Consider the following 27,480-nt stretch of genomic DNA (forward strand, 5'->3'; position numbering starts at 1 on the left):
CAGTAGTCAAGCCTGGAGATGACCGTCGCATGGATCACTGTGGCCAGGTCGGGGCGGGAAAGGTAAGGGACCAACTGCTTGATGCGGCGAAGGTGGAAAAATGTCGCCTTGGCTGTTGCTGTAACCTGCGCCTCCATGGAAAAGAAAGGGAGGCATCAAGAATTACACCCAAAATCTTAACGGAAGGCAATGGTACTAATTGGGCCCCCACAAGAGAAGGGAGTTGATCCAGCAGGCCCTTCTTATGTGGGGTGGAGGGAGACCATTGTCCAGGGGGAACAACTCCCCTCCCGCCAGCCTCTCTTCTCCAAGCCCCATTGATTGACACCACAAAAGAAGGAGGACGCTTCCCTCAGTTGCTTTATTTTCTCTCCCACCCCAACGAATCGTTCACAATGTTGACCACTTCGTCATCCATCATCATCATCATCATCCTATATCATTTCTCTGGCAACTGATCAGTTGCTGTGCTTCCTTGCATATTGCACTGAAAACCTGATCAAGTAAAAGGCTGGATGGGAGGGGGGGGATGCGAGTGACCAAAGGGTTCGCCGTGGGCAGACCATGGCTGTGGGGCCAGAGCGACCCAAGGGAAGGAAAAACTGAAGGCAGTTTCCTGTCGCTTGCGCCCAGGGTGCATTGCTGCGGGTTCAGATGCATGGCATCGTGGGAAATCAGTGTTGCTACAGGTGTACCTGGGACTGACCTGGGAGGGGGAGAGCACAGCTAGTCTGTAGAGAGGGGCAAACAGAACCACAGAGTTGGATGGGACCATGAGGATCATCTAGTCGAACCCTCTGCAATGCAGGAATATTTCGCCCAACGTGGGGCTCAGACCCCTGGCCCCGAGATTAAGAATCTCATGCTCTACCGACTGAGCTAGAGATCAGATTGTGGGCTGGTGCAGAAAGGGAGAAAGCGATTTCTCCAAAAGTGCTAGCCGTGGTCCCCGACCTGCAGAGACGACGCGAGACCCTTGCAAGGCGGCCTCCTCTTGCGCCAGATGGCCTTGGCATCCAGGCAGTGGTCAAAGGCTCCTCGCTGAGGGATGTGATTGTGCAAGTTCAGCCTCTGTGGGCAACGCGAGTCCTGGGGGGGCAGAAGAATACCCCCCATGGGGCCCTGTTCCTCCTCCACGTCCTCCTTCCAACGTCACCAAGGAGAGGCGCTGGTGTTCAAGGGGGCGGCAGCACCCCAGTCCTAAAGTGCAAGAGTAAGCAAGAAGAAGGCAGCACTGTAGCCCCCCTGCAAGTCACTGCAGCTCCACTGCCTCTTCCTGGATCTGGGCCCCTGGGGACACATCCTGTGCAAATCCAGCGTGCGGCCAGACCCAGCGTCCTTCCTGTGGCCCCGTTTCCAGGCTTCTTCATGGCCGCTTCAACTGGGGCCGAGCGATCCGTCTCTGCAGCCGCAGTACGCAGGGAGAGAAGGAGAAAGCAGAAGAGTGAGGCAGGGTCAGTGGAAATGACAAGCACATTTCGGAAAGAGCCCTGCTCTGGATCAGAGCTAAGTCCACCTGCAGCAGCATCCGGATTCCAGCCAGATGCCCAGAAGAAAAGCCCTGAGCAGCTGGCATCCAACGGTAGACCGCTTCTGACCCTGGAGGCTACACTACCCAAAGTAGTGAGAGATATTTGCAGTGCCAGGAATTTGGCTAACCCACCTGTGCCTCTAAGCCAGCGGCCTCCACCACCTCTTGTGGCAGGGAGTTCCATACACTGATTTTGCCACCAAGGTGAAGACAGACTTCCTGTCTTCTATTCTGAACCTGCCGCCTTTTCGTTTTGTGGAATGACCCTATATCACGAAATGCATACCTCTCGCACCCCATTTCCCCACGCCACCTAGAAACCTATCCTGTGCCCGCCGGAACCCCCTGCCTGTTGCTTCTCCCCCTAATCTGAAAGCCACAAAATCTTGTTATGTGTCCTTGCTTGGGACAGGCCTTGCAGCCCCCCGATTGTTCTGGCTGTGCTTTCTTGCACCCCACCCCAAGCACCCTCTTTCCTTGTACCGGCAGGGAGGTGTCCACTTTGTCCAGGCGGGGTTGGAAGGAGCCCTGGTCTGCGGTGGAGCTGTCTTGCTCGCTGCTCATGCTGCTGTAAGGGTCCTCTGTGCAAAGGGCGAAGGAGGGGGAGGGAGCATGTCAGTCATTTTTAAAGATCTGGTGGCCTCTTTCAAAAGGGCTTCCTCTTGTCCTTGTCCAGCCTCTCCACTTGCCCATCCAGACCTCTTCCGAGAAGGGAGGGACTTACAGAGCCAGCTAAAACCTGCTTTATTTTTACAAACCGCATCTTCTAAGCTCTGGCAAGCAAAGTGGTCTTCCCTGGTGTGATAATGCAGCCCGTAATCAGGGCTGAGGCTCATCCTCCCCCTCAGGTGCCTAGCGCTCCCTCCCAGAGCACAGAGTACATGAGAACCCCCACATGGGCTCATTTATTTATTTCTATTTCCTTCTCCTGGATCAGGGCAGGGTGGGGTGGCAGGGCACGGAAAGCCCTTCCGCCTGGTTGCAGTTTGGGGACCTGGCTGCGTCTGACCTCCCCTCTTGCTCTCCCCTTTCTTATTTCCGCATGTGGGGTGGAATGTTTCTGTGCAACCTGAACCCCTTCTGCAACCCCAGACCACCTGTAATCCAATTAACGTGGTGCTTCCTTCCAGGGCAAGGTGAGGAGCATCCTCTGGGATGGAGTCTGGCAGCTGCCATGGAAACCCGGGCTTAACACCACCACCACCTCCAAGACCTCCCCTTCCCGACCTAGGCCTTCTGCCACATACCACCTGCTGCAGCGCTGCTGCTTTCCATTGCTGGGGCACTCGGATCGAGGCCTTCAGGACGGGCCACCCACTCGGGCTCATTTTCGTACCACCTCTCTTCATCGGGAGGCAAATGCGTCAGCCTGGAAGTGGGAGACCAACAGAGGCCATCAGGTCAAAGATCTGTCCTTCAGTCCATTTCAAGGACAGCTTCCAGAGTCAGTGCCAGTTAAAACAACAGAGACTGACCGGGACACGGAGCTGACCGAGCTGACCAGAGTTTGAGTGCCCAGCCCTCCTCCTACCTGTGTCCTTTCTCCCTCGGGCAACAGCGCCTCCAGCAGAGAAGCACGACCAAGGCCAGGATGATCAGCAGCAGCACCGCCAGGCCCAGGGCCACCCCCACGGCCACCCCCACCTTGCTGATGCCCTGCTCACAGCGCCGGCCCACGAACCAGTAGGAGTCCGACTGCTCACAGCTGTGGGAGGAAAGGCAGCGTCAAAAACCGGCAAGGAGGCAGGTAATGGGCCCCAGGGTGCCTGGGTTCTTTACGGGGTGGGGAGGAGGGAGTGTTTCTGATGCTGCAATTCGGGGGGGGGGGGCTGAGTGGCATCCAGGGCCCTAATCCAAGGCAGGAGCAGTGGTGACTGGTGCCCACGGGGAATTGCAGCGAAAGACAACATGCACATGAATGACACTGTTTTCTTAAAAATGACATTTAAATGGTTCCTACTAGCACAGCTGGTAGGAACAGCCTACGGGCATGATTTCGCCCCCCTGTGCCACAGGCCCAGATCCTTTGCCACCACCCACTTCACCCCCTGGCATGCTACTCACTAGCAACTGGGCCCCTCAGGGGTGATATAGCAGTTTCCGTTCACACAGCTGAAGGGGTCGGGGTGCCAAACGCTGCAGTTAGAGACACACTGGAGGTTGCCACTGACGTTTCGTGCCACGTAAAATTGCTGGATGTTTTTTGCCACCACAGAGGTGTTCTTGCATTCCGTTGACAGATCTGGAAAGGGAAAGGAAGGACTCATTGGGGGCCCTGAATACCTCCCTTGTTCTTCCTTATCCTACTTTCTTCCCCACCAACTATGATGGCGACTGATGGCCCTAGGATTAGCCTCTGTGCTTCTCATATGTGACTGCACATGCAGAATCCTGGCAACATCTGTACCATTCAGTGGTGCCACAAGGTGTACGGGGGTTCATAGCATTTGTTTGCATGTGGTGGCCACGTTTTGTTCCTCATACGGCTCCACCGCCCCCATCCAGACAGCCCACTGCAACTCTTCAACATCAGGAGTGTGTTAAGCACACACTGACCCCCTCTCACACGCCAGTCCTCACCTTCAGGGCTCAGGGGCACTTCTGTCACATAACGCTCTCCAGTAAACCAAAGCGAATCTAAAGGAGAGGGGGAAAGTAAAGGTGAGGCTTATGTAAGGGAGAAATCATGGGGAGGGGGGGGCATCCAAGGGGAGGGACCTCTTCCCCCACCCACCCGCCATGTCTCCTGAGGGAAACAACTCTGTTTGGCCATAGGTCCAACCAGCAACCTGACACTCATCTCTGTGTGGGCAAGGGTGAAGCAGTTGGGGCTGGTTGATGTTACAGGGCAGCTGCTGGTAACAGAGAGATGGGTCTGAACCCTCACCCCACAGCATGGATGGATAACACCAGGTTGCCTCAGATTAGGCATAAATAGGCGAAACTTGTTCTGTTCCATATGGCAGTGAAATGGGAAGACTAGGGAGACATTGATTGGCTCCCTTTTGGAAAAGGTTCCTCTGTTCCCCACCATACAGGACAAACCCAGTAGGTGGCCTCAGATATGGCGTAGTACATTCTATTCTTGATGCCTGCTTTTCTCTGGGTGATTTCCAAGGGGTAGCTCTGTCCCTAGTAAAACAGCGTACGGTAATTGTTTGGTTCAGGAGAGTGGGGGTGGGCTTGGACTCAGTGGAGCCGCTCAACTTATGCAGAGAGCTGGTACACCGGCATCTCACAGCCTGTTTTTGGGTTACCGCATTGGGAGCCCCATCCGATGCATGTTGACTCAGGAGTACATGCACTTGTGGTGCAATTTGCTCCCAACTAAGGAGGGACAGGATCACAACCCTTGGATGACTTCTGCTTCCTCATGACAGCTGATCTGAAGACGTTTAATAAGAAGCCTTTCCTCCTACTCCATTAGATGAATGGGAATGTAGCGTAAAAGTTTGCAACATTCATGCCATCTTTTGGCTCCTTCAGCTGCCAGCCAGAGCTTCCCACAGGAAGTGGCAGGCGCCTCCTCACCGGTGCCATTGGAAGTGGAATTTTTTTCCAGGGTCTGTTTGAGGTCCTTCACGGATTCATCGTAGGAAGCATTGAAGTCTGAGAAGTGAAGCTGCAGAAGCACCTCGTGGTCCACGATAACACTACCATTGCTGAGAAGAGGCAGCAGGAAGGAAGAGAGAGAAATCACTTAGCCACAACCCCAAAGGTGCCCTCAGCCAGCCTGATGTGAGGTCAATGATGGTAGTGGGGGCTGTCGCTTAAAGGGGCGTGGCCACTCACAGCAGGGGGCCAGGAGAATGCGTGGCACCAAGCAGCACCCTCCCTCCCATACTTGGCCCCCAGCTGTATCACTTCTGTGACTCACCTCAGCCGAATCACCTTTACACCCGTGTACCCAGGAATGTCCGCATAGAAGATGTTCATCTGCAAGGAGAGAGAGGTCTCATCTCAGCTGCATGGACAGCAACAGTCGGAAGCACCAATCAACAGCAGGGTCTGCACAGAGGCAGCAGAGCAGCTGCTGTCTGCAAGCATCACCAGCCCTCTGTATCTACTCAGACAGAGCGTGGCTTTGAGGTGTGTGTGAGCAATCCTAGAATCATAGAATTGTTGAGTTGGAAGGGACCTGAAGGTCATTTGGTCCAATCCCTGTCATAGACGCATTTCCACAGCAGCAGAAACAAGAAGAAATTCTGTGTAGGGTATGAACCATCAGATCTAAGCTACATATTGCATATACTCATCTGATAGCTACATTTCCACATCTGGATATCTAGTTGTTCCAAAGAAAGGAAATCTGTCTGTTTCCAGATGTGCGAAGCGGACAAATCTCTGTTAATGAAGTTTACCACAAAGGAACGGCATGTTAACAGGACCCAGACTCAAAAGTAACAATAGGTCTGCCTGGAAGTGATCATTTTCCTGAGTGGGCGTCCTCTATGGCAGTGGTGCCCAAACTTTTTTCAAGGAGGGCCAGATTTGATGAAGTGAAGGGCCGTGAGGGCCAACCAAAGTTGTTGCGCTTTTTTTTAGGGTTGAAGTTGTTGAGGGTTTTTTTGAGGATTTTACCCCATAAACTGCCGAATGGGCCGGATTAGGCCCCCGAAACGGACTGTGGTAGAGCTTTTGGCCAACAAGGGAATCAAAGGTGTGCTAAAGGTGGGAAAGGAGATTGCAGAGGAGCTGAACGGATTATTTGCATCTGTCTTCAGAGCAGAAGACTTTCGAGTAACATAAAAGTAATAAGGTGAAACAGGAGAGGTGCGAGCCGGGAAGGGTGTGTCATCCCTTTGGCCCAGGCGAGGCGGCGGCGGTGGCTGCTCGACGACCTCCTCGCCCGTCTCCTCGTGAGGGAAACGCAGCGTTGGCGTCGGGGCACCTCCGGCAGAGCAAGGCCGCTGACCTTCGCCTTCCCCTCCGCCTTCCTCCTTTTCGCCGCTCCGCCTGCGCCTCCGCTGCCTCCCGCTCTCGGCTGGCCCTCCCAGGCGTCAGGCTCCAAGGGCGATGGCGCCCCTCCTCGGCCCCACTCCACCACGCCCATCTGCAGCACGGGCCCCACCGCCGCGCTCCCGCCAGCCGCCCTGGCTGCTTCGCCCGCCTCCTCCTCGGGCTCGAAGCCCGGGTTGTCCCGGCTCCAGGCCTGCCTCGAGCAAGACGAGAGCGGCGGCAGCGGCGAGCAAGACGAAGGAGGAGGAGAAGGAGAAGAAGCGCCGACGACAACTCGGCCGCTGCTGCCCAGCGGGTCCCACAGCCACCCCAGCGCCAGATGCTCCAGGCCGTCGGGAGGGCAAAGTCCCGCCATGGCCCCCCGACCCTGGACGAAGGCCGCCGCCACCTCAGAAATTTTCTCTCAGGCCGGCTGAGTAACGGCGCGGGAAGGGAGTGCCTTCACTTTCTCCACCGCCCGCCTTCCAGCCCCCCATCCCCGCCAACAGCGCGCCACCTCGCGGGGGGGAGCGGGCAGGCCGGGCTGGCGGCTACACGGGCTACATGACGAGGTCTGGCGGGCCGGATTCGGCCCGCGGGCCTTGTGTTTGACACCCGTGCTCTATGAACTCCCAACCACCCCTCACCTGTTCCACAAAGATCTTCACGAATGAATTGAAGGCAGACGAGTTGTAAATCGCCATCTCTGGGCTGAACTGCCGATTCTTCACTGTTACAGAGACGTTGATGGTGGCCACAACAGTCACTGTAATCAGAAAACACAGGAGTCATTAAACATGAAGGTACAGCTACAGTTTCAGATGTGAGGATAAGCACTTCAGGTTTTCATTGAGTCACAGTGATCATGGAAACAACATGAAATCACTTCTGGATCCACACCAAGTGTGCAGAGAAAGGGTGCTGGTAAAGGGTGTGAAATACACTGGAATGTGCGCGTATCAGCTCAGTGTAGTCTACTCTTGCTGACAGGAAGTCTCCAGGCCCTGAGGCAGGTGACATTCTGGTCCAGCTGATGCTGGAATCAGAAGCTTTTTAAACTGCAGGTGTCAGGGTGATTCCGCAGAAGCAACACACCATTTTGAAGCAAGCAAGTTGGCCATCTTTCCTTGCGAACCAGTTGAGGGCTTATCCTTACTTCCACTTGCCTCTGCACTTTCCTTTGAAAGCAGTTTTGTGCTGAATAGAAATAAATGGCAATTGGTTTTTCCACAAATTGCTGTTTGTTCTGATGTAGTGCTAAAGAGCAGGTTTCCCAGGGGAAAACAGTGTAGCAAAGGGAAAACGGCTCAGACCCATGCCTAGTAAGCACAGGACAAGCGGAAGACCACACAGACCCAGGCTTCCTAGGCATCCGGACAAGCCTGAGCAGATTGTATATACACCTCCTAAAGATACAACCAGTTTTATACACGGTTGGTATGGAAGTCATCTGCATCCCGAAAAGGTAGCGTTCTAAATCAAAGCATGTCCATGGGGGGCTGGAATTTTCAAATCAGGCATTTTTCACAATCACGACCACACAACAGCCTAGTTGCATGGTGAAGGGAGCACAATGCTGCCCTGCCCTTTATCTGTCTCTCTTTTTTTAAAAAAAAATGTTTATTGCTTTTTGAACAATTTAAACACTACAAAACCAAACAAAAACAAAAAAGAACAATACAATACAATATAAAGACACTACATAACACTAAACACATTAAACTAACAAAACCAAACAAAAACAATTTAAAACACTCAAACAATTTCAATATCTTATCTTTCATTCACTTATTTCACCGACCTCCTCGCACCTCCCTTTTTGTATTCCACTTCTGTCAAATGTTTCAGCAATTCCTTTCCATCTTCCTCTGTTATCTGTCCTATAATTATCCTAACACATTCTAACCTTATTTTACCTTTAAAATTCCATTAATCTATTTATACTTAAATCCTTATAACATTTCTACTAAAGCCATATAACTTCATTCTAACAATCTTTTAACATTCATTAATTTTGCAGTATTTCTGTAGATAATCTTTAAACTTTTTCCAGTCTTCTTCCCATGCCCTTTATCTGTCTCCTGCCGCCCATCATGATCTTGTCAAAAGGTGTTGCAGCACTTAGGTAGCCCATCAAGAAACCCATCCACAAGAGTATTGTTTTCTTCTCCCCAGTCCTGCAAGCTGGATCCCTCTCCCAGGTAGCACTTGGGAAGTGTCTTCCCATTGACACCTCCTGTCTCTTTGGGGTGAAAAGACACCTTGTGAGGATGAACCTGTCAGACGTCTGTGCAGTTGCAGTATAATTTGCAGTGATAATGGGAACAACATGGATTGCTTTTCTATCCTCATCACAGAGTTCAGAGAAAGGGTGCTAATACAGGTGTGAAATGCACTGGAACCTGCGCACCTCAACTCAGTGTAGTCTATTCTGAGTGGCAATTACTCTCCAGGGCCTGAGGCAAACGAGGCTCTTGCCTATTGGCTGCTGCTTGTTGGCCTCTGTTTGTCTCCAGAGACAATGGCAAGTGCCTCTGGGGTGAAGTCTAACTGTGCATTAGCAGCACCAAAGCAAGCCTGGGCAGGATGTATGGAGGCTCTGGGCTGGCCAGAAGACAAGAGGCCCCGCCCCCCTCAGCCTCACTGAGGGGGTCCAAAGCAAAGCAGAGCAAGACGCTTTGCAATAGCTTGGCTGCAGGAGTTGCCAGGAGGAGGCGTACGAGGCACCATCCAACCCTCTTAAGGACTCCGCTCTGGGTTTGCGTCCGGCTTACTCCTCAGCCTTTTCTTCTTCCAAAGATCTCCCACAAGACAGCAGCATCCAGAAAAGCCGCCATTCTACCTCTTCCCACATCCATGGGGGCTGCAAACCTTTCCCTTCTTTCTCAGTGTTGAAAGAAACTTTAAATCTCACCATGGACAGAATTCCCTTTGCAAAGTGAGAGTGCAGGGAAGGGGAGGTCAGAGTGGTCCCCCAACCTGCGTCCTCCAGATGTTGGACCACAACTGCTCATCCTCCCCGGCTTTTGGCCATGTTTGCTGGGGCAGAGGGGAGCTGGGAGCCCAAGAGAACAACATCTGGAGGGCACCAGGCTACGGAAGGCTGTCCTAGCCCTAGACTTCCATGGGAAAATGGTCAGCATGACAGAGAAGCAAGATCACTCCCAAGAGTGGCAGGTGGTCATTGGACTAAGGGGAGTAGCCTAAATGGCCCCCTGGAGCCTCCTTCGCAAAGCCTGGGAAGCTTCTGCCCAGCTTAGGGAGGGAGATGCAAGGCTCTGATGGGTCCTAGATCTGTCCTGTCAACTCCCCAAAGCCCATCTGGCTTTTGGAAGGAGGCAAGAGGTCCCAGCATCCTGTCAGAGCCCTGGCAAAGCCTGGGAAGATTCTGCCTGGCTTAGGGAAGGAGGCATGATGTTCATGTCCGCAGTGTCAGGATGTCACATGTGTTACATCAACCCCCCACCCCTCACAAGCTAGGGCCTCTGGCCCTAACTGTTCCCCTATGAAAAATTTCACTGCACGATACTGAGTCGTCAACAACACAAAACCAAGTCTACAGCTTCAGAGCCATAGATACTGCCCACTCTTTTCAAAGGAAAAACTTATGAGCAGGGAGTTTTGTACTAATAATGCTCAGACTTACCCACTTGGACTTCATTCTCTGCCTCTTCGCAACGTCGCCCAGTATAGGGAGATGGGCAGTGACAACGACCCCCGACAAGCACTCCTCCATTAAGGCACTTAAGAGGGACAGCTGTGGTGGAAGGAGCTGAGCAAGAGGAAGACAACAGAGCATAACCAAAATTTAACTACAAGTTTACAAAGGAGCCCTCATATATGGCGATGATGTTGATGATCCAACCGTTTATATGCTGTACTGCTTAATGGTATTATTTCTAAGGAGTGTCCAGTGACGGTTCAAGAGCGATACAAATGATCAATTAGATTTCATCAGAAAATCAAAAAGTGTTGCTTAAACTGCTTGCTGAAAACAACAAAGCCTTCACGGTGCCTGAAGTTCACTAAAGAAGAGGTGTCAGCCAAGATGGAGTTCCACAGAATTGGGCCACAATTCTGAACATGCAGCTTCTGGGGGAGGGGTGAGCTGTGTGCCTGAGTCATGGGGGACCACTTAGAGCCACTCCTACAAAGACGGGAGCGATCTAACAACGCATCCAGTGGTTTTGAAGAAATCCTGGACTCGCGTTAAGGCACCGAAACGTATGCACAGCACCTGTAAACTGTTAAGCCCTGGAATGCTGTGCTGGGAGAGAAACATCATTTCCATATGAATATATAGATACCTACCAGAGGAGCTTGTGATCTGTGAATGAGTCGATGTGTGTCCACGAGTAGTGGTGGAAGGGGAAGATGTCTTTGGGGTGGATATTTTCGTAATAGTATAAGCAGAAGGTGTCGTAGTTGCATTAGCAGAAGTTGCTGAGGTTGCAGAAGTAGATGGTGTTGTTTTCAAATTTGTAGAAATGGATGTTTCGCTTGTTGTGCTTGGCATCTCCCTAGAACGAATAGACGGCAAATTGTATTAGAATATTTTATAAAAATGCACATAACTATTCACCACTGGTAGTGATTATTGGACCCGCCAAGGGGGAAAAGTTGACCCCACGTCTCCACTCCTTCCTTCAACCCCTGGCATGCTACTCACTGGCATTTGGGTCCCTCGGAGGTGATGTGGCACTTTCCATTCACACAGTGTAATGGATGGGGGTTCCAAGCACTGCAATTAGAGACACAATGAAGTGTGCTGTTGATGACCCGCGCCACATAATATGGCTGGAGGTTTTGTGCCACCACTGAGTCATTCTTGCATTCGTCCGACAGATCTGGGAATGCAAAAGGAGAGAGTAGGGTCAGCAATGGAAGAATGCAAATGTCTTACAACACCACATGCATGGGACTAGGAGGACAAAAGGGGAGCATCATCATCATCATCAAAAGGTAAAGGTAAAGGGACCCCTGACCATTAGGTTCAGTCGTGGCCGACTCTGGGGTTGCGGAGCTCATCTCGCTTTATTGGCCGAGGGAGCCAGTGTACAGCTTCCGGGTCACGTGGCCAAAATGACTAAGCCACTTCTGGCAAACCAGAGCAGCGCACGGAAACGCCGTTTAACTTCCCGCCGGAGCAGTACCTATTTATCTACTTGCAGTTTGATGTGCTTTCAAACTGCTATGTTGGCAGGACCAGGGACCGAGCAACGGGAGCTCACTCTGTTGTGGGGATTCGAAAAGCCAACCTTCTGACCGGCAGGTACTAGGCTCTGTGGTTTAACCCACAGCGCCACCTGTGTCCCATCATCATCATCATCATATATCCCACACACCAATCCCCTCTCACTTGCCAGTCCTCACCTTTAGGACTCAGGGGCACTGCGGTCACATGAGATGCTCCTTCAGTAAAGCAGAGCTGATCTAAAATAGAGGGGGAAAGCAAAGGTGAGGCTTCTGAAAGGAAGAAATTGGTGGTGGGGGGTGGAGCATCCATCATGACTCCCTGCCACCAAGGTTGAAGGAAGCACACCTCTTCTGACAGGAAGCAGCCTGATATCCATCTCCATGTGGGCCTAGGGAAATCACCTGGGGTTGGCTGATGTTGCAGCTCAGCTGCTGGGGTAACAGGGAAGGGTTTGCACCCTCACTCCTCAGCATGGATAGATAACACTAGGTGGCCTCAGATACAGCCTAACTGGGACGCATTCTATTCTTGATTCCTGTTTTTCTCTGGAGTGAAATTGGCAGGCTGGGAAGACCTTGATTTCATTCCATTTTGGACAATAAGTTTTCGTACAGTTTCATCTTGCTCAATCTCAAAGGGATACCTCTGTTCCTAGTGAAACAACGTAATTGTTTTGGACCAGGAGAGTCGGGGTGGACTTGGACTCAGTGGAGCTGCTCAGGTTCTGCAGAGAGGTGGCTCACCGGCCGCCTCACAGCCTGTCTTTGGGCTCCTGGTGTGACTGGCAACCCCAGGCTTAACTCCTGGCTACCACCTTGGGATCCCCATCCTATGCATGTTGACTCAGGAGTACATGCACTTGTGATGCTGGTGCAATTTACTCCCAACTAAGGAGGGACAGGATCACAACCCTTGGATGACTTCTGCTTCCTCATGCCAGCCAGAGCTTCCCACGAGAAGTGGCAGGCGCCTCCTCACCTTTGTCATTGGAAGTGCAATTCTTTTGCAAGGTCTGTGTGAGGTTCTTCATGGAAGCATTGTAAGAAGCATTGAAGTCTGAGAAGTGAAGCTGCAGGAGCACCTCGTGGTCCACGATAACACTACCATTGCTGAGAAGAGGCAGCAGGAAGGAAGAGAGAGAAATCACTTAGCCACAACCCCAAAGGTGCCCTCAGCCAGCCTGATGTGAGGTGAATGATGGTAGTGGGGGCTGTCGCTTAAAGGGGCGTGGCCACTCACAGCAGGGGGCCCGGAGATTGCATGGCACCAAGCAGCACCCTCCCTCCCATACTTGGCCCCCAGCTGTATCACTTCTGTGACTCACCTCAGCCGAATCACCTTTACACCCGTGTACCCAGGAATGTCTGCATAGAAGATGTTCATCTGCAAAGAGAGAGAGGTCTCATCTCAGCTGCATGGACAGCAACAGTCGGAAGCACCAACCAACAGCAGGGTCTGCACAGAGGCAGCAGAGCAGCTGCTGTCTGCAAGCATCACCAGCCCCCCCCCCAAAAAAAAATATCAGACGGGGTGTGTCTTTGAGGTACGGGTCAGCAGTCCTAGAATCATAGAACTATAGAGTTGTAAGGGACCTGAGGGTTATTGGGTCCAATTCTAAACCCCCAATCCCAGCAGATTCTGGGTCCCTCCTGTGTGCTGAGTAGGACCTCTCTATCCTGCTGTGCTCCTTGAACTCCTCCACCCTTCCGACACACCTTTGGGGTATCTCCTGTGCTGGGCATGGCTAGTCGGTGGCCCTCCCCCAGCTGTTCTTGGACTCCAGTTCCCAGCAGGCAGCCTGGCCAAAGGGATGGGATGATTATAAAGGCTGGAAGATGACCTTTGTCACTTTAACGTTGTCTTTCAGTTAGGAAGACGGTTCCTGATGTGTGTATTAGGGTTTGAACCATCAGCTCTGAGCTACATATTACAGAAACAACTTTCTATACTCATCTGATAGCTACATCTCCACATCTGGATATCCAGGTGTTCCAAATGAGGGAAACCTGACTGTGTGAATGAACTTCACCACTGAGGAATGGAGTATGAATGGGGCCTGGACTCAGAAGTCGCCACAGGGTTTGGGTGTGGGTGTGGGTATTTTGCGGGGTGTCATCTCTCTGTGCACAACCAACCACCCCTCACCTGTTCCTCAAAGATCTTCACGAATGTCTGGAAGTCAGAAGAGCTGGAATTCGCCATCTCTGGGCTGAACTTCCGATTCTTCACTGTTACAGAGACATTGATTGTGGCCACAACAGTCACTGTGATCAGAAAGCACAGGAGTCATAAAACATGAAGGTACAGCCACAGTTTCAGATGTGAGGATAAGCACTTCAGGTGTCCATTGAGTCGCAAGAGAATTGCAGTGATCATGGAAACAATATGAATCACTTCTGGATCCACACCAAGTGTGCAGGAAAAGGGTGCTGGAACAGGTTATGAAATACATGGGAATGTGCGCGTATCAGCTCAGTGTAGTCTACTCTTGCTGACTGGAAGTCTCCAGGCCCTGAGGCAGGTGACATTCTTGAGGTCAGAGGGGTCGCCCAACTTGGTGCCCTTCAGGTGTCATTGGGCTACAATTACAAGTCCTCCCTGGCCACTGACCACGCTCACTGAGGCAGATGGGAGGAGCCATGTCTGGAGAGCACAATGTTAGGCAAGGCTGGCTTGGGCACTCGTGTCTCAAGACTTCATCAGAGAAACATGCAGGTCATCAAAGAAGCAAAATCACTCGCAGCAATGGGAAACACACAGTTTGAAGTCACAGGACCAAAAATGTTGCCCACCTAGAAATTAACTAGGCTTTTTGTGGAGAAGGTCCTGTTGCTCCGCCATGACCTCCCTGCCAATTTGGATACAATAAAGCAACTGGAGGCCCCTTGACTGTCCTCGGGTCCAGTATTGGACCACTTTGACTGGATATCCCCAGCCGATATGGACAGACTCCTCCAAGCTGGAAAGCCCACCACCTGTCCTCTTGAGCCGTGCCCGTCTTGGCTGATTAGAGTGTATCCAGACAAGGTGCGGGCCCCCCTGGGTGATATCATCAATTTGTCCCTTGGCACCGGCATATTGCCAGGGGAACTGAAGGAGGCAGTGGTGTACCCGCTCTTAAAGAAAACATCATTAGATCCCTTAGATCTATCCAATTACCGCCCGGTTTCGAATCTTCCATTCCTGGGTAAGGTGATTGAGAGAGCGGTTGCTGAAGAGCTTGGTAGGTTTCTGGATGAAACATCGACTCTGGATCCATTCCAGTCCGGCTTCCGCGCTGGTCATGGGACCGAGACGGCTCTGGTACTATACCAGCTGCACTGGCTCCCGGTGGAGTACAGGATCAGGTTTAAGGGGCTGGTTTTAACCTTTAAAGCCCTATACAGCCCAGGACCCTCGTACCTATGGGACCGCCTCTCCTAGTATGTCGCACAGAGGAACCTACGGTCTTCAAATAAAAACATCCTGAAGGTCCCAGGCCTCAGAGAGGTTAGGCTGGCCTCAACTAGAGCCAGGGCTTTTTCGGCCGCGGCCCCGATCTGGTGGAAGACTCTGTCACAAGACAGTAGGGCCCTGTGGGACCTGACATCTTTCCGCAGGGCCTGCAAGACAGAGCTGTTCCACCAGGCCTTTGGTCAGGGTGCAGCCTGACCCCCTCCTCTGGCAAACTGCACAGAATTTTGCTTAATGGTTGCCATCAATTTGATTTTAATTAATTTTTATAATGAAATGTTTTTAGAATGTTGGCTTATTTTGATTGTTGTTAGCCGCCCTGAGCCCAGCTTCAGCTGGGGAGGGAGGGATATAAATAAAATTTATTATTATTATTATTATTATTATTATTACTACACATACCCAGACATTCCTGAGCTTTTGTTTTCAAAGGAAGAACCAGAGGGCAGGAGCCTTGTACTAATAATGCTCAGACTTACCCACTTGGATTTCATTCTTTGCCTCTTCACATCGCTGCCCAGTATAGGGAGATGGGCAGAGACAACGACCGCCAACAAGCACTCCTCCATTAAGACACCAGAGAGGGACAACTGTGGTGGAAGAAGCTGAGGAAGAGGAAGAGAACAGAACATTAACAATATTCAAGAACAAGCCGACAAAAGAGCCCTCATATCAGGATACAACAATATATATACTGTACCGCTTAAAGCGATGATTTCTAAGAAGTGTCCAGTGAGGGTACAAGAGAAATACAAATGATAGAATCAATTAGATTTCATCAGAAAATCAAAAAGTGTTGCCTAAACTGCTTGCTGAAAACAACAAAGCCTCTAAGGGTGCCTGAAGTTCAGTCAAGAAGAGGTCTCAGCCAAAAGGGAGTTCCATAGAATTGGGCCACAATTCTGAACACACAGCTCATTGCGGGGTGACCTGTGTCCCTGCGTCAGGGGAACCACTTAGAGCCACTCCCACAAAGACGGGAATGATCTAACAGGGATATAACGCATCAAACAGTATTGAAGATATCCTAGACTCAAGTTGTTAAAGGCCTTGTAAATTAATACAATAACTTTGTAGTTGGCCCAGTATGGACAGCATGTGTAAACTGTTAAGCACTGGAATACTGTACTGAGAGATAAACATCATTTCCATATGATTACACAGATACTTACCAGATGAACTTGTAAGCTGTGAATTAATCGATGTGTGTCCATGAGTAGTGGTGAAAGGTGACGATGCCTCGGCGGTCGCTATTTTTGTAGTAGTATAAGCAAAAGGCGTTAATGTAGTGGGCAACAGTGTTGGGGTCATTTCTGATATGCTAGTAGTAGGGTGTGTGGTTATGGTCTCTGTGATAGACGTAGATGATAATGTTGTATTGGAAGTGCTTTGAGCTACAATAGTGGTGAAAGTCTCTCCACTTGTTTCAAGGGATGTCGATGAATGAGATGTTCCACTAGTGGCAATTTCTGTGCTAGCAGATCCATGATAGGCTGTGGAAGTTGTAAGCAGTGGTGAGCTCTGTTCTGGTGTACGGGTGGTGTTGGTGCTAGCAGATAGGATGGCTGCAGTTGTCTCAGAATGCTCAGAACTGGAAGTAAAAGGGGTGATGGATGAAGTAGATGTTGTGGTCTCACTAGTTGTGGCTGTAGTTTCAGAAGTCACCTCAATGGAGGTGACGGACAATGTAGACTGAGAAGACAGCTGTTTTGTGGATGGTTGTTCGGTGGTGGAAGAACTAGACATCACTGTGTACTCAGATGAGGTTCCTTCTGAGGTAGTCTGTTTCACGTGCTCAGTGGGTGGGTGGGTGTTTGAAGACAGGGTAGGTGCAGTTGTCTCAGAAGGCTCCGGACTGGATGTAGAAGGGGCATTAGATGGAATAGGTGTTGTAGTCTCACTAGCTGTAACTGTAGTTTCAGAGGTCACCTCACTGGAGGAGACTGACAATGTTGACTGGGAGGAAAGTTGTATTGTGGATGGTTGCTCAGTGGTGGAAGAACTAGACATCACTGTGTACTCAGATGAGGTTGCCTGTGGTGTAGTCTGCTCCACATGCTCAGTGGGCATGTTTGTGCTTGAAGACAGGGTAGGTGCAGTTGTCTCAGAAGCCTCAGAACGAGAAGTAAAAGTTGTCATGGATGGAGTAGGTGTTGTACTCTCACTTGTAGTGCTAGTAGTTTCAGAGGTCAACTCACTGGAGGAGACAGACAATGTTGACTGGGAGGAAAGCTGTTTTGTGGATGGTTGCTCAGTGGTGGAAGAACTAGACATCACTGTGTACTCAGATGAGGTTCCTTGTGGTGTAGTCTGCTCCACGTGCTCAGTGGGTGGGTGGGTGTTTGAAGATAAGAAGGGTGAAGTTGTTTCAGAAGGCTCAGGACTGGATGTAAAAGGTGTCATGGAAAGAGTAGGTGTTGCAGTCTCACTAGTTGTGGTTGTAGTTTCAGAAGTGACCTCACCAGAGGGGACTGACAATGTTGACTGGGAGGAAAGCTGTTTTGTGGATGGTTGCTCAGTGGTGGAAGAACTAGACATCACTGTGTACTCAGATGAGGTTCCTTGTGGTGTAGTCTGCTCCACGTGCTCAGTGGGTGTGTTTGTGCTTGAAGACATGGTAGCTGCAGTTGTCTCAGAAGGCTCAGGACTGGATGTAGAAGGGGTCATAGATGGAGTAGGTGTTGTAGTCTCACTAGTAACTGTAGTTTCAGTACTATGCTCACTGGAGGAGGGAGAGAATGTTTTCTGAGAAGACACCTCTATTGTGGATGGTTGTTCAGTGGTGGAAGAACTAGACTTCACTGTGTACTCAGATGAGGTCCCTTGTGGTGTAGTCTGCTCCACATGCTCAGTGGGCGTGTTTGTGCTTGAAGACAGGGTAGGTGCAGTTGTCTCAGAAGCCTCAGAACGAGAAGTAAAAGTTGTCATGGAAGGAGTAGGTGTTGTACTCTCACTAGTAGTGCTTGTAATTTCAGAGGTCACCTCACTGGAGGAGACTGACAATGTTGACTGAGAAGAAAGCTGTTTTGTGGATGGTTGCTCAGGGGTGGAAGAAGTAGGCATCACTGTGTACTCAGATGAGGTTCCTTGTGGTGTAGTCTGCTCCACATGCTCAGTGGGCGTGTTTGTGCTTGAAGACAGGGTAGGTGCAGTTGTCTCAGAAGCCTCAGAACGAGAAGTAAAAGTTGTCATGGAAGGAGTAGGTGTTGTACTCTCACTAGCAGTGCTTGTAATTTCAGAGGTCAACTCACTGGAGGAGACAGACAATGTTGACTGAGAAACTAGCTGTTTTGTGGATGGTTGCTCAGTGGTGGAAGAACTAGACATCACTGTGTACTCAGATGAGGTTGCCTGTGGTGTAGTCTGCTCCACATGCTCAGTGGGCGTGTTTGTGCTTGAAGACAGGGTAGGTGCAGTGGTCTCAGAAGCCTCAGAACGAGAAGTAAAAGTTGTCATGGATGGAGTAGGTGTTGTACTCTCACTTGTAGTGCTAGTAGTTTCAGAGGTCAACTCACTGGAGGAGACAGACAATGTTGACTGCGAGGAAAGCTGTTTTGTGGATGGTTGCTCAGTGGTGGAAGAACTAGACATCACTGTGTACTCAGATGAGGTTCCTTGTGGTGTAGTCTGCTCCACGTGCTCAGTGGGTGTGTTTGTGCTTGAAGACAGGGTAGGTGCAGTTGTCTCAGAAGCCTCAGAACGAGAAGTAAAAGTTGTCATGGAAGGAGTAGGTGTTGTGCTCTCACTAGTAGTGCTTGTAATTTCAGAGGTCAACTCACTGGAGGAGACAGACAATGTTGACTGAGAAACCAGCTGTTTTGTGGATGGTTGCTCAGTGGTGGAAGAACTAGACATCACTGTGTACTCAGATGAGGTTCCTTGGGGTGTAGTCTGCTTCAAGTGCTCAGTAGGTGGGTGAGGGCTTGAAGATAAGAAGGGTGAAGTTGTTTCAGAAGGCTCAGGACTGGATGTAAAAGGTGTCATGGAAAGAGTAGGTGTTGCAGTCTCACTAGTTGTGGTTGTAGTTTCAGAAGTGACCTCACCAGAGGGGACTGACAATGTTGACTGAGAAACCAGCTGTTTTGTGGATGGTTGCTCAGGGGTGGAAGAACTAGACATCACTGTGTACTCAGATGAGGTTGCTTGTGGTGTAGTCTGCTCCACGTGCTCAGGATTGGATGTAAAAGGGGTCGTGGAGGGAGTAGGTGTTGTAGTCTCACTAGTTGTGGTTGTAGTTTCAGAAGTGGTGGATATTTTCGTAGTAGTATAAGCAGAAGGTGTTGTAGTTGCATAAGTAGATGGTTTTGTTTTCAAAATTGTAGAAATGGATGTTTCACTTGTTGTGCTTGGCATCTCCCTAGAACGAATAGGCAACAATTGTATTGAACTATTTTATAAAAATGCACATAACAATTCACCACTGATAGAGCTTATTGGACCCGCCTAGGGGGAAGAGTTGACCCCCACATCTCCACTCCCTCCTTCACCCCCTGGCATGCTACTCACTGGCATTTGGGCCCCTCAGAGGTGATGTGGCACTTTCCATTCACACAGGGGAATGGGTGGGGGTTCCAAGCACTGCAATTAGAGACACAATGAAGTGTGTTGTTGATGACCCGCGCCACATAATATGGCTGGAGGTTTTGGGCCACCACTGAGTCATTCTTGCATTCGTCCGACAGATCTGGGAATGGAAAAGGAGACAGTAGGGTCAGCAATGGAAGAATGCAAATGTCTCACAACACCACATGCATGGGACTAGGAGAACAAAAGGGGAGCTTGGCTGCTGGATCATCATCATCATATATATATATATATCCCACACACCAATCCCCTCTCACACGCCAGTCCTCACCTTTAGGACTCAGGGGCACTGCGGTCACATGAGATGCTCCTTCAGTAAAGCAGAGCTGATCTAAAATAGAGGGGGAAAGCAAAGGTGAGGCTTCTGAAAGGAAGAAATCACGGGGGGGGGGGACATTCATGGGGAGGGACCTCTTCTTCTACTCCCACCCCCACTTGTCATGACTCCCTGCCACTAAGGCTGAAGGAAGCACACCTCTTCTGACAGCAAGCAACCTGATATTCACCTCCATGTGGGCATGGGAAAATCAGCTGGGATCGGTTGATGTTGCTGCCCAGCTGCTGGGGTAACAGGGAAGGGTTTGCACCCTCACTCCTCAGCATGGATAGATAACACTAGGTGGCCTCAGATACGGCCTAAATGGGGCGCATTCTATTCTTGATTCCTGTTTTTCTGTGGAGTGAAATTGGCAGGCTGGGAAGACCTTGATTTCATTCCATTTTGGACAATAAGTTTTCGTACAGTTTCATCTTGCTCAATCTCAAAGGGATACCTCTGTTCCTAGTGAAACAACGTAATTGTTTTGGACCGGCGGAGTTGGGGTGACCTTGGACTCAGTGGAGCTGCTTAGGTTCTGCAGAGAGGTGGCTCACCGGCCGCCTCACAACCTCCTTCAGGCTCCCAGTGTGGCTGGCAACCCCGGGGTTAACTCCTGGCTACCACCTTGGGAGCCCAATCCGATGCATGTTGACTCAGGAGTACACGCACTTGTGATGCACTGGTGCAATTTACTCCCAAATAAGGAGGGACAGGATCACAACCCTTGGATGACTTCTGCTTCCTCATGCCAGCCAGACCTTCCCACGAGAAGTGGCAGGCGCCTCCTCACCTTTGTCATTGGAAGTGCAATTCTTTTGCAAGGTCCGTGTGAGGTTCTTCATGGAAGCATTGTAAGAAGCATTGAAGTCTGAGAAGTGAAGCTGCAGGAGCACCTCGTGGTCCACGATAACACTACCATTGCTGAGAAGAGGCAGCAGGAAGGAAGAGAGAGAAATCACTTAGCCACAACCCCAAAGGTGCCCTCAGCCAGCCTGATGTGAGGTGAATGATGGTAGTGGGGGCTGTCGCTTAAAGGGGCATGGCCACTCACAGCAGGGGGCCCGGAGATTGCATGGCACCAAGCAGCACCCTCCCTCCCATACTTGGCCCCCAGCTGTATCACTTCTGTGACTCACCTCAGCCGAATCACCTTTACACCCGTGTACCCAGGAATGTCCGCATAGAAGATGTTCATCTGCAAAGAGAGAGAGGTCTCATCTCAGCTTAATAGACAGCAACAGTCGGAAGCACCAACCAACAGCAGGGTCTGCACAGAGGCAGCAGAGCAGCAGCTGTCTGCAAGCATCACCAGCCCCCCCCCCAAAAAATATCAGACGGGGTGTGTCTTTGAGGTACGGGTCAGCAGTCCTAGAATCATAGAACTATAGAGTTGTAAGGGACCTGAGGGTTATTGGGTCCAATTCTAAACCCCCCATCCCAGCAGATTCTGGGTCCCTCCTGTGTGCTGAGTAGGACCTCTCTATCCTGCTGTGCTCCTTGAACTCCTCCACCCTTCCGACACACCTTTGGGGTATCTCCTGTGCTGGGCATGGCTAGTCGGTGGCCCTCCCCCAGCTGTTCTTGGACTCCAGTTCCCAGCAGGCAGCCTGGCCAAAGGGATGGGATGATTATAAAGGCTGGAAGATGACCTTTGTCACTTTAACGTTGGTCTTTCAATTAGGAAGACGGTTCCTGATGTGTGTATTAGGGTTTGAACCATCAGCTCTGAGCTACATGTTACAGAAACAGCTTTCTATACTCATCTGATAGCTACATCTCCACATCTGGATATCTAGGTGTTCCAAATGAGGGAAACCTGACTGTGTGAATGAACTTCACCACTGAGGAATGGAGTATGAATGGGGCCTGGACTCAGAAGTCGCCACAGGGTTTGGGTGTGGGTGTGGGTATTTTGCGGGGTGTCATCTCTCTGTGCACAACCAACCACCACTCACCTGTTCCTCAAAGATCTTCACGAATGTCTGGAAGTCAGAAGAGCTGGAATTCGCCATCTCTGGGCTGAACTTCCGATTCTTCACTGTTACAGAGACATTGATTGTGGCCACAACAGTCACTGTGATCAGAAAGCACAGGAGTCATAAAACATGAAGGTACAGCCACAGTTTCAGATGTGAGGATAAGCACTTCAGGTGTCCATTGAGTCGCAAGAGAATTGCAGTGATCATGGAAACAATATGAATCACTTCTGGATCCACACCAAGTGTGCAGAGCTCAGTGTAGTCTACTCTTGCTGACACGAACTCTCCAGGCCCTGAGGCAGGTGACATTCTTGAGGTCAGAGTGGTCCCCCAACTTGGTGCCCTTCAGGTGTCATTGGGCTACAATTACAAGTCCTCCCTGGCCACTGACCACGCTCACTGAGGCAGATGGGAGGACAGCCATGTCTGGAGAGCACAATGTTAGGGAAGGCTGGCTTGGGCACTCGTGTCTCAAGACTTCATCAGAGAAACATGCAGGTCATCAAAGAAGCAAAATGACTCCCAGCAATGCGAAACACAAAGTTTGAAGTCACAGGACCAAAAATGTTGCCCACCTAGAAATTAACTAGGCTTTTTTGCGGAGAAGGTCCTGTTGCTCCGCCATGACCTCCCTGCGAATTTGGATACAATAAAGGAACTGGAGGCCCCTCGACTGTCCTCGGGTCCAGTATTGGACCACTTTGACTGGATATCCCCAGCCGATGTGGACAGACTCCTCCGAGCTGGAAAGCCCACCACCTGTCCTCTGGACCCGTGCCCGTCTTGGCTGATTAGAGTGTGTCCAGACGAGGTGCGGTCCTCCCTGGGGGATATCATCAATTTGTCCCTTGGCACGGGGATATTCCCAGGGGAACTGAAGGAGGCAGTGGTGCGCCCGCTCTTAAAGAAAACATCATTAGATCCCTTAGATCTATCCAATTACCGCCCGGTTTCGAATCTTCCATTCCTGGGTGAGGTGATTGAGAGAGCGGTTGCTGAACAGCTTGGTAGGTTTCTGGATGAAACATCGGCTCTGGATCCATTCCAGTCTGGCTTCCGCGCTGGTCAAGGGACCGAGACGGCTCTGGTCGCCCTAACAGATTATCTCCGCAGGCAGCTGGATCGAGGCGGGTCGGGGCTGCTGATTCTTCTAGACCTGTCAGCAGCCTTCGACATGGTTGATCACGAACTCCTGGACCACCGCCTTGCCGACGTGGGGATCCAGGACACAGTCCTTCAATGGCTGCGCTCATTTCTCTCTGGTTGGGGACAGAGGGTGGCGCTTGGGGGGGAATTGTTATCGTGCCACTCCTTGGTGTGTGGAGTGCCTCAGGGTGCGATACACTCCCCGATGCTTTTTAATATCTTTATGCGCCCCCTCTCCTGGCTTGTCCGGAGTTTTGGGCTGGGCTGCTCATCAGTATGCTGATGACACCCAACTCTGTCTGTTGATGGATGGCCACCCTGACTCGACCCCAGACACACTGACCAAATGTCTGGAAGCTGTGGCTGGATGGTTACATGGGAGCCGGTTGAAGTTAAATCCTTCAAAGACAGAGGTCCTCTGGCTGGGACGGGGCAATATGGGATTGAGGGGGCAACTCCCATCTCTTGCGGGGGTGCAATTGGTGCCAGCATCGTCCGTTAAGAGTTTGGGTGTAATCTTCGATACCTCCCTCTCTATGCAGGCGCAGATTGCAGCTATAACAAAGGCAGCACTTTTCATCTCCGCCAGGCTAAGCAGTTGGCTCCTTACCTCTCTCGCCCTGACCTAGCCACTGTGATCCATGCAACGGTCATCTCCAGGTTGGATTATTGTAACTCGCTCTACATGGGGCTGCCCTTGAGACTGATCCAGAAACTCCAGCGGGTGCAGAATGCCGCGGCGAGACTCCTTATGGGGTCTTTGCTGCGAGATCATATTCATCCGGTACTATACCAGCTGCACTGGCTCCCGGTGGAGTACAGGATCAGGTTTAAGGTGCTGGTTTTAACCTTTAAAGCCCTATGTGGCCCAGGACCCTCGTAGCTACGGGACTGCCTCTCCTGGTATGTCCCACAGAGGAACCTACGGTCTGCAAATAAAAACATCCTGAAGGTCCCAGGCCACAGAGAGGTTAGGCTGGCCTCAACTAGAGCCAGGGCTTTCTCGGCCGTGGCTCCAATCTGGTGGAACGCTCTGTCACAAGAGACTAGGGCCCTACGGGACCTGACATCTTTCCGCAGGGCCTGCAAGACAGAGCTGTTCCACCAGGCCTTTGGTCAGGCCTGACCCCCTCCTCTGGCAAACTGCACAGAATTTTGCTTAATGGTTGCCATCAATTTGATTTTAATTATTTTTTATAATGAAATGTTTTTAGAATGTTGGATTATTTTGATTGTTGTTAGCCGCCCTGAGCCCAGCTTCGGCTGGGGAGGGCGGGATATAAATAAAAATTATTATTATTATTATTATAACTACACATACCCAGACATTCCTGAGCTTTTGTTTTCAAAGGAAGAACCAGAGGGCAGGAGCCTTGTACTAATAATGCTCAGACTTACCCACTTGGATTTCATTCTTTGCCTCTTCACATCGCTGCCCAGTATACGGAGATGGACAGTGACAATGACCTTCATCAAGCACTCCTCCATTAAGACACCAGAGAGGGACAACTGTGGTGGAAGAAGCTGAGGAAGAGAACAGAACATTATCAATATTCAAGAACAAGCCGACAAAAGAGCCCTCATATCAGGATACAGCAATATATATACTGTACCGCTTAAAGCGATGATTTCTAAGAAGTGTCCAGTGAGGGTACAAGAGAAATACAAATGATAGAATCAATTAGATTTCATCAGAAAATCAAAAAGTGTTGCCTAAACTGCTTGCTGAAAACAACAAAGCCTCTAAGGGTGCCTGAAGTTCAGTCAAGAAGAGGTCTCAGCCAAAAGGGAGTTCCATAGAATTGGGCCACAATTCTGAACACACAGCTCATTGCGGGGTGACCTGTGTCCCTGCGTCAGGGGAACCACTTAGAGCCACTCCCACAAAGACGGGAATGATCTAACAGGGATATAACGCATCAAACAGTATTGAAGATATCCTAGACTCAAGTTGTTAAAGGCCTTGTAAATTAATACAATAACTTTGTAGTTGGCCCAGTATGGACAGCATGTGTAAACTGTTAAGCACTGGAATACTGTACTGAGAGATAAACATCATTTCCATATGATTACACAGATACTTACCAGATGAACTTGTAAGCTGTGAATTAATCGATGTGTGTCCATGAGTAGTGGTGAAAGGTGACGATGCCTCGGCGGTCGCTATTTTTGTAGTAGTATAAGCAAAAGGCGTTAATGTAGTGGGCAACAGTGTTGGGGTCATTTCTGATATGCTAGTAGTAGGGTGTGTGGTTATGGTCTCTGTGATAGACGTAGATGATAATGTTGTATTGGAAGTGCTTTGAGCTACAATAGTGGTGAAAGTCTCTCCACTTGTTTCAAGGGATGTCGATGAATGAGATGTTCCACTAGTGGCAATTTCTGTGCTAGCAGATCCATGATAGGCTGTGGAAGTTGTAAGCAGTGGTGAGCTCTGTTCTGGTGTACGGGTGGTGTTGGTGCTAGCAGATAGGATGGCTGCAGTTGTCTCAGAATGCTCAGAACTGGAAGTAAAAGGGGTGATGGATGAAGTAGATGTTGTGGTCTCACTAGTTGTGGCTGTAGTTTCAGAAGTCACCTCAATGGAGGTGACGGACAATGTAGACTGAGAAGACAGCTGTTTTGTGGATGGTTGTTCGGTGGTGGAAGAACTAGACATCACTGTGTACTCAGATGAGGTTCCTTCTGAGGTAGTCTGTTTCACGTGCTCAGTGGGTGGGTGGGTGTTTGAAGACAGGGTAGGTGCAGTTGTCTCAGAAGGCTCCGGACTGGATGTAGAAGGGGCATTAGATGGAATAGGTGTTGTAGTCTCACTAGCTGTAACTGTAGTTTCAGAGGTCACCTCACTGGAGGAGACTGACAATGTTGACTGGGAGGAAAGTTGTATTGTGGATGGTTGCTCAGTGGTGGAAGAACTAGACATCACTGTGTACTCAGATGAGGTTGCCTGTGGTGTAGTCTGCTCCACATGCTCAGTGGGTGTGTTTGTGCTTGAAGACATGGTAGGTGCAGTAGTCTCAGAATGCTCAGGACTGGATGTAGAAGGGGTCGTGGATGGAGTAGGTGTTGTAGTCTCACTAGTAACTGCAGTTTCAGTACTTTGCTCACTGGAGGAGGTAGTAAATGTTGACTGAGAAGACAGCTGTTTTGTGGATGGTTGTTCGGTGGTGGAAGAACTAGACATCACTGTGTACTCAGATGAGGTTCCTTCTGAGGTAGTCTGTTTCACGTGCTCAGTGGGTGGGTGGGTGTTTGAAGACAGGGTAGGTGCAGTTGTCTCAGAAGGCTCCGGACTGGATGTAGAAGGGGCATTAGATGGAATAGGTGTTGTAGTCTCACTAGCTGTAACTGTAGTTTCAGAGGTCACCTCACTGGAGGAGACGGACAATGTTGACTGAGAAGAAAGCTGTTCTGTGGATGGTTGCTCAGTGGTGGAAAAACTAGACATCACTGTGTACTCAAATAAGGTTGCCTGTGGTGTAGTCTGCTCCACATGCTCAGTGGGTGTGTTTGTGCTTGAAGACATGGTAGGTGCAGTAGTCTCAGAATGCTCAGGACTGGATGTAGAAGGGGTCGTGGATGGAGTAGGTGTTGTAGTCTCACTAGTAACTGCAGTTTCAGTACTTTGCTCACTGGAGGAGGTAGTAAATGTTGACTGAGAAGAAAGCTGTTTTGTGGATGGTTGCTCAGTGGTGGAAGAACTAGACATCACTGTGTACTCAGATGAGGTTCCTTGGGATGTAGTCTGATCCACATGCTCAGTGGGTGTGTTTGTGCTTGAAGACAGGGTAGGTGCAGTTGTCTCAAAAGCCTCAGAACGAGAAGTAAAAGTTGTCATGGAAGGAATAGGTGTTGTACTCTCACTAGTAGTGCTTGTAATTTCAGAGGTCAACTCACTGGAGGAGACTGACAATGTTGACTGAGAAACCAGCTGTTTTGTGGATGGTTGTTCGGTGGTGGAAGAACTAGACATCACTGTGTACTCAGATGAGGTTCCTTGGGATGTAGTCTGCTTCACGTGCTCAGTGGGTGGGTGGGTGTTTGAAGACAGGGTAGGTGCAGTTGTCTCAGAAGGCTCCGGACTGGATGTAGAAGGGGCATTAGATGGAATAGGTGTTGTAGTCTCACTAGCTGTAACTGTAGTTTCAGAGGTCACCTCACTGGAGGAGACGGACAATGTTGACTGAGAAGAAAGCTGTTTTGTGGATGGTTGCTCAGTGGTGGAAAAACTAGACATCACGGTGTACTCAGATGAGGTTGCCTGTGGAGTAGTCTGCTCCACATGCTCAGTGGGTGTGTTTGTGCTTGAAGACAGGGTAGGTGCAGTTGTCTC

The 27,480-nt window shown here is 50.3% G+C and overlaps 1 protein-coding gene across 1 annotated transcript; it reads right to left on the minus strand.

Annotated features, from left to right (window-relative positions):
- Window positions 1–342: 342 nt before the first annotated feature.
- Window positions 343–25,820, minus strand: LOC310662282 (uncharacterized protein). The gene is made up of 26 exons (XM_083409058.1): window positions 25,233–25,820; window positions 24,546–24,671; window positions 21,978–22,096; window positions 21,159–21,217; window positions 20,813–20,943; window positions 19,975–20,034; window positions 19,626–19,803; window positions 19,177–19,476; window positions 17,582–18,369; window positions 15,599–15,724; window positions 13,812–13,930; window positions 12,991–13,049; window positions 12,645–12,775; window positions 11,843–11,902; window positions 11,139–11,316; window positions 10,781–10,989; window positions 10,116–10,241; window positions 7,117–7,235; window positions 5,409–5,467; window positions 5,063–5,193; window positions 4,112–4,168; window positions 3,596–3,773; window positions 3,063–3,236; window positions 2,779–2,900; window positions 2,015–2,112; window positions 343–1,402 (listed from the first exon to the last, which is right to left on the minus strand). Exons 1-26 carry the CDS (start codon window positions 25,804–25,806, stop codon window positions 1,367–1,369), a joined length of 4,317 nt encoding a protein of 1,438 aa, XP_083265184.1. The 5' UTR covers window positions 25,807–25,820; the 3' UTR covers window positions 343–1,366.
- Window positions 25,821–27,480: the final 1,660 nt, after the last annotated feature.

This window comes from Podarcis tiliguerta, assembly GCF_965153285.1.
Source record: "Podarcis tiliguerta genome assembly, chromosome: 13".
NCBI classification, from domain to species: domain Eukaryota; kingdom Metazoa; phylum Chordata; class Lepidosauria; order Squamata; family Lacertidae; genus Podarcis; species Podarcis tiliguerta.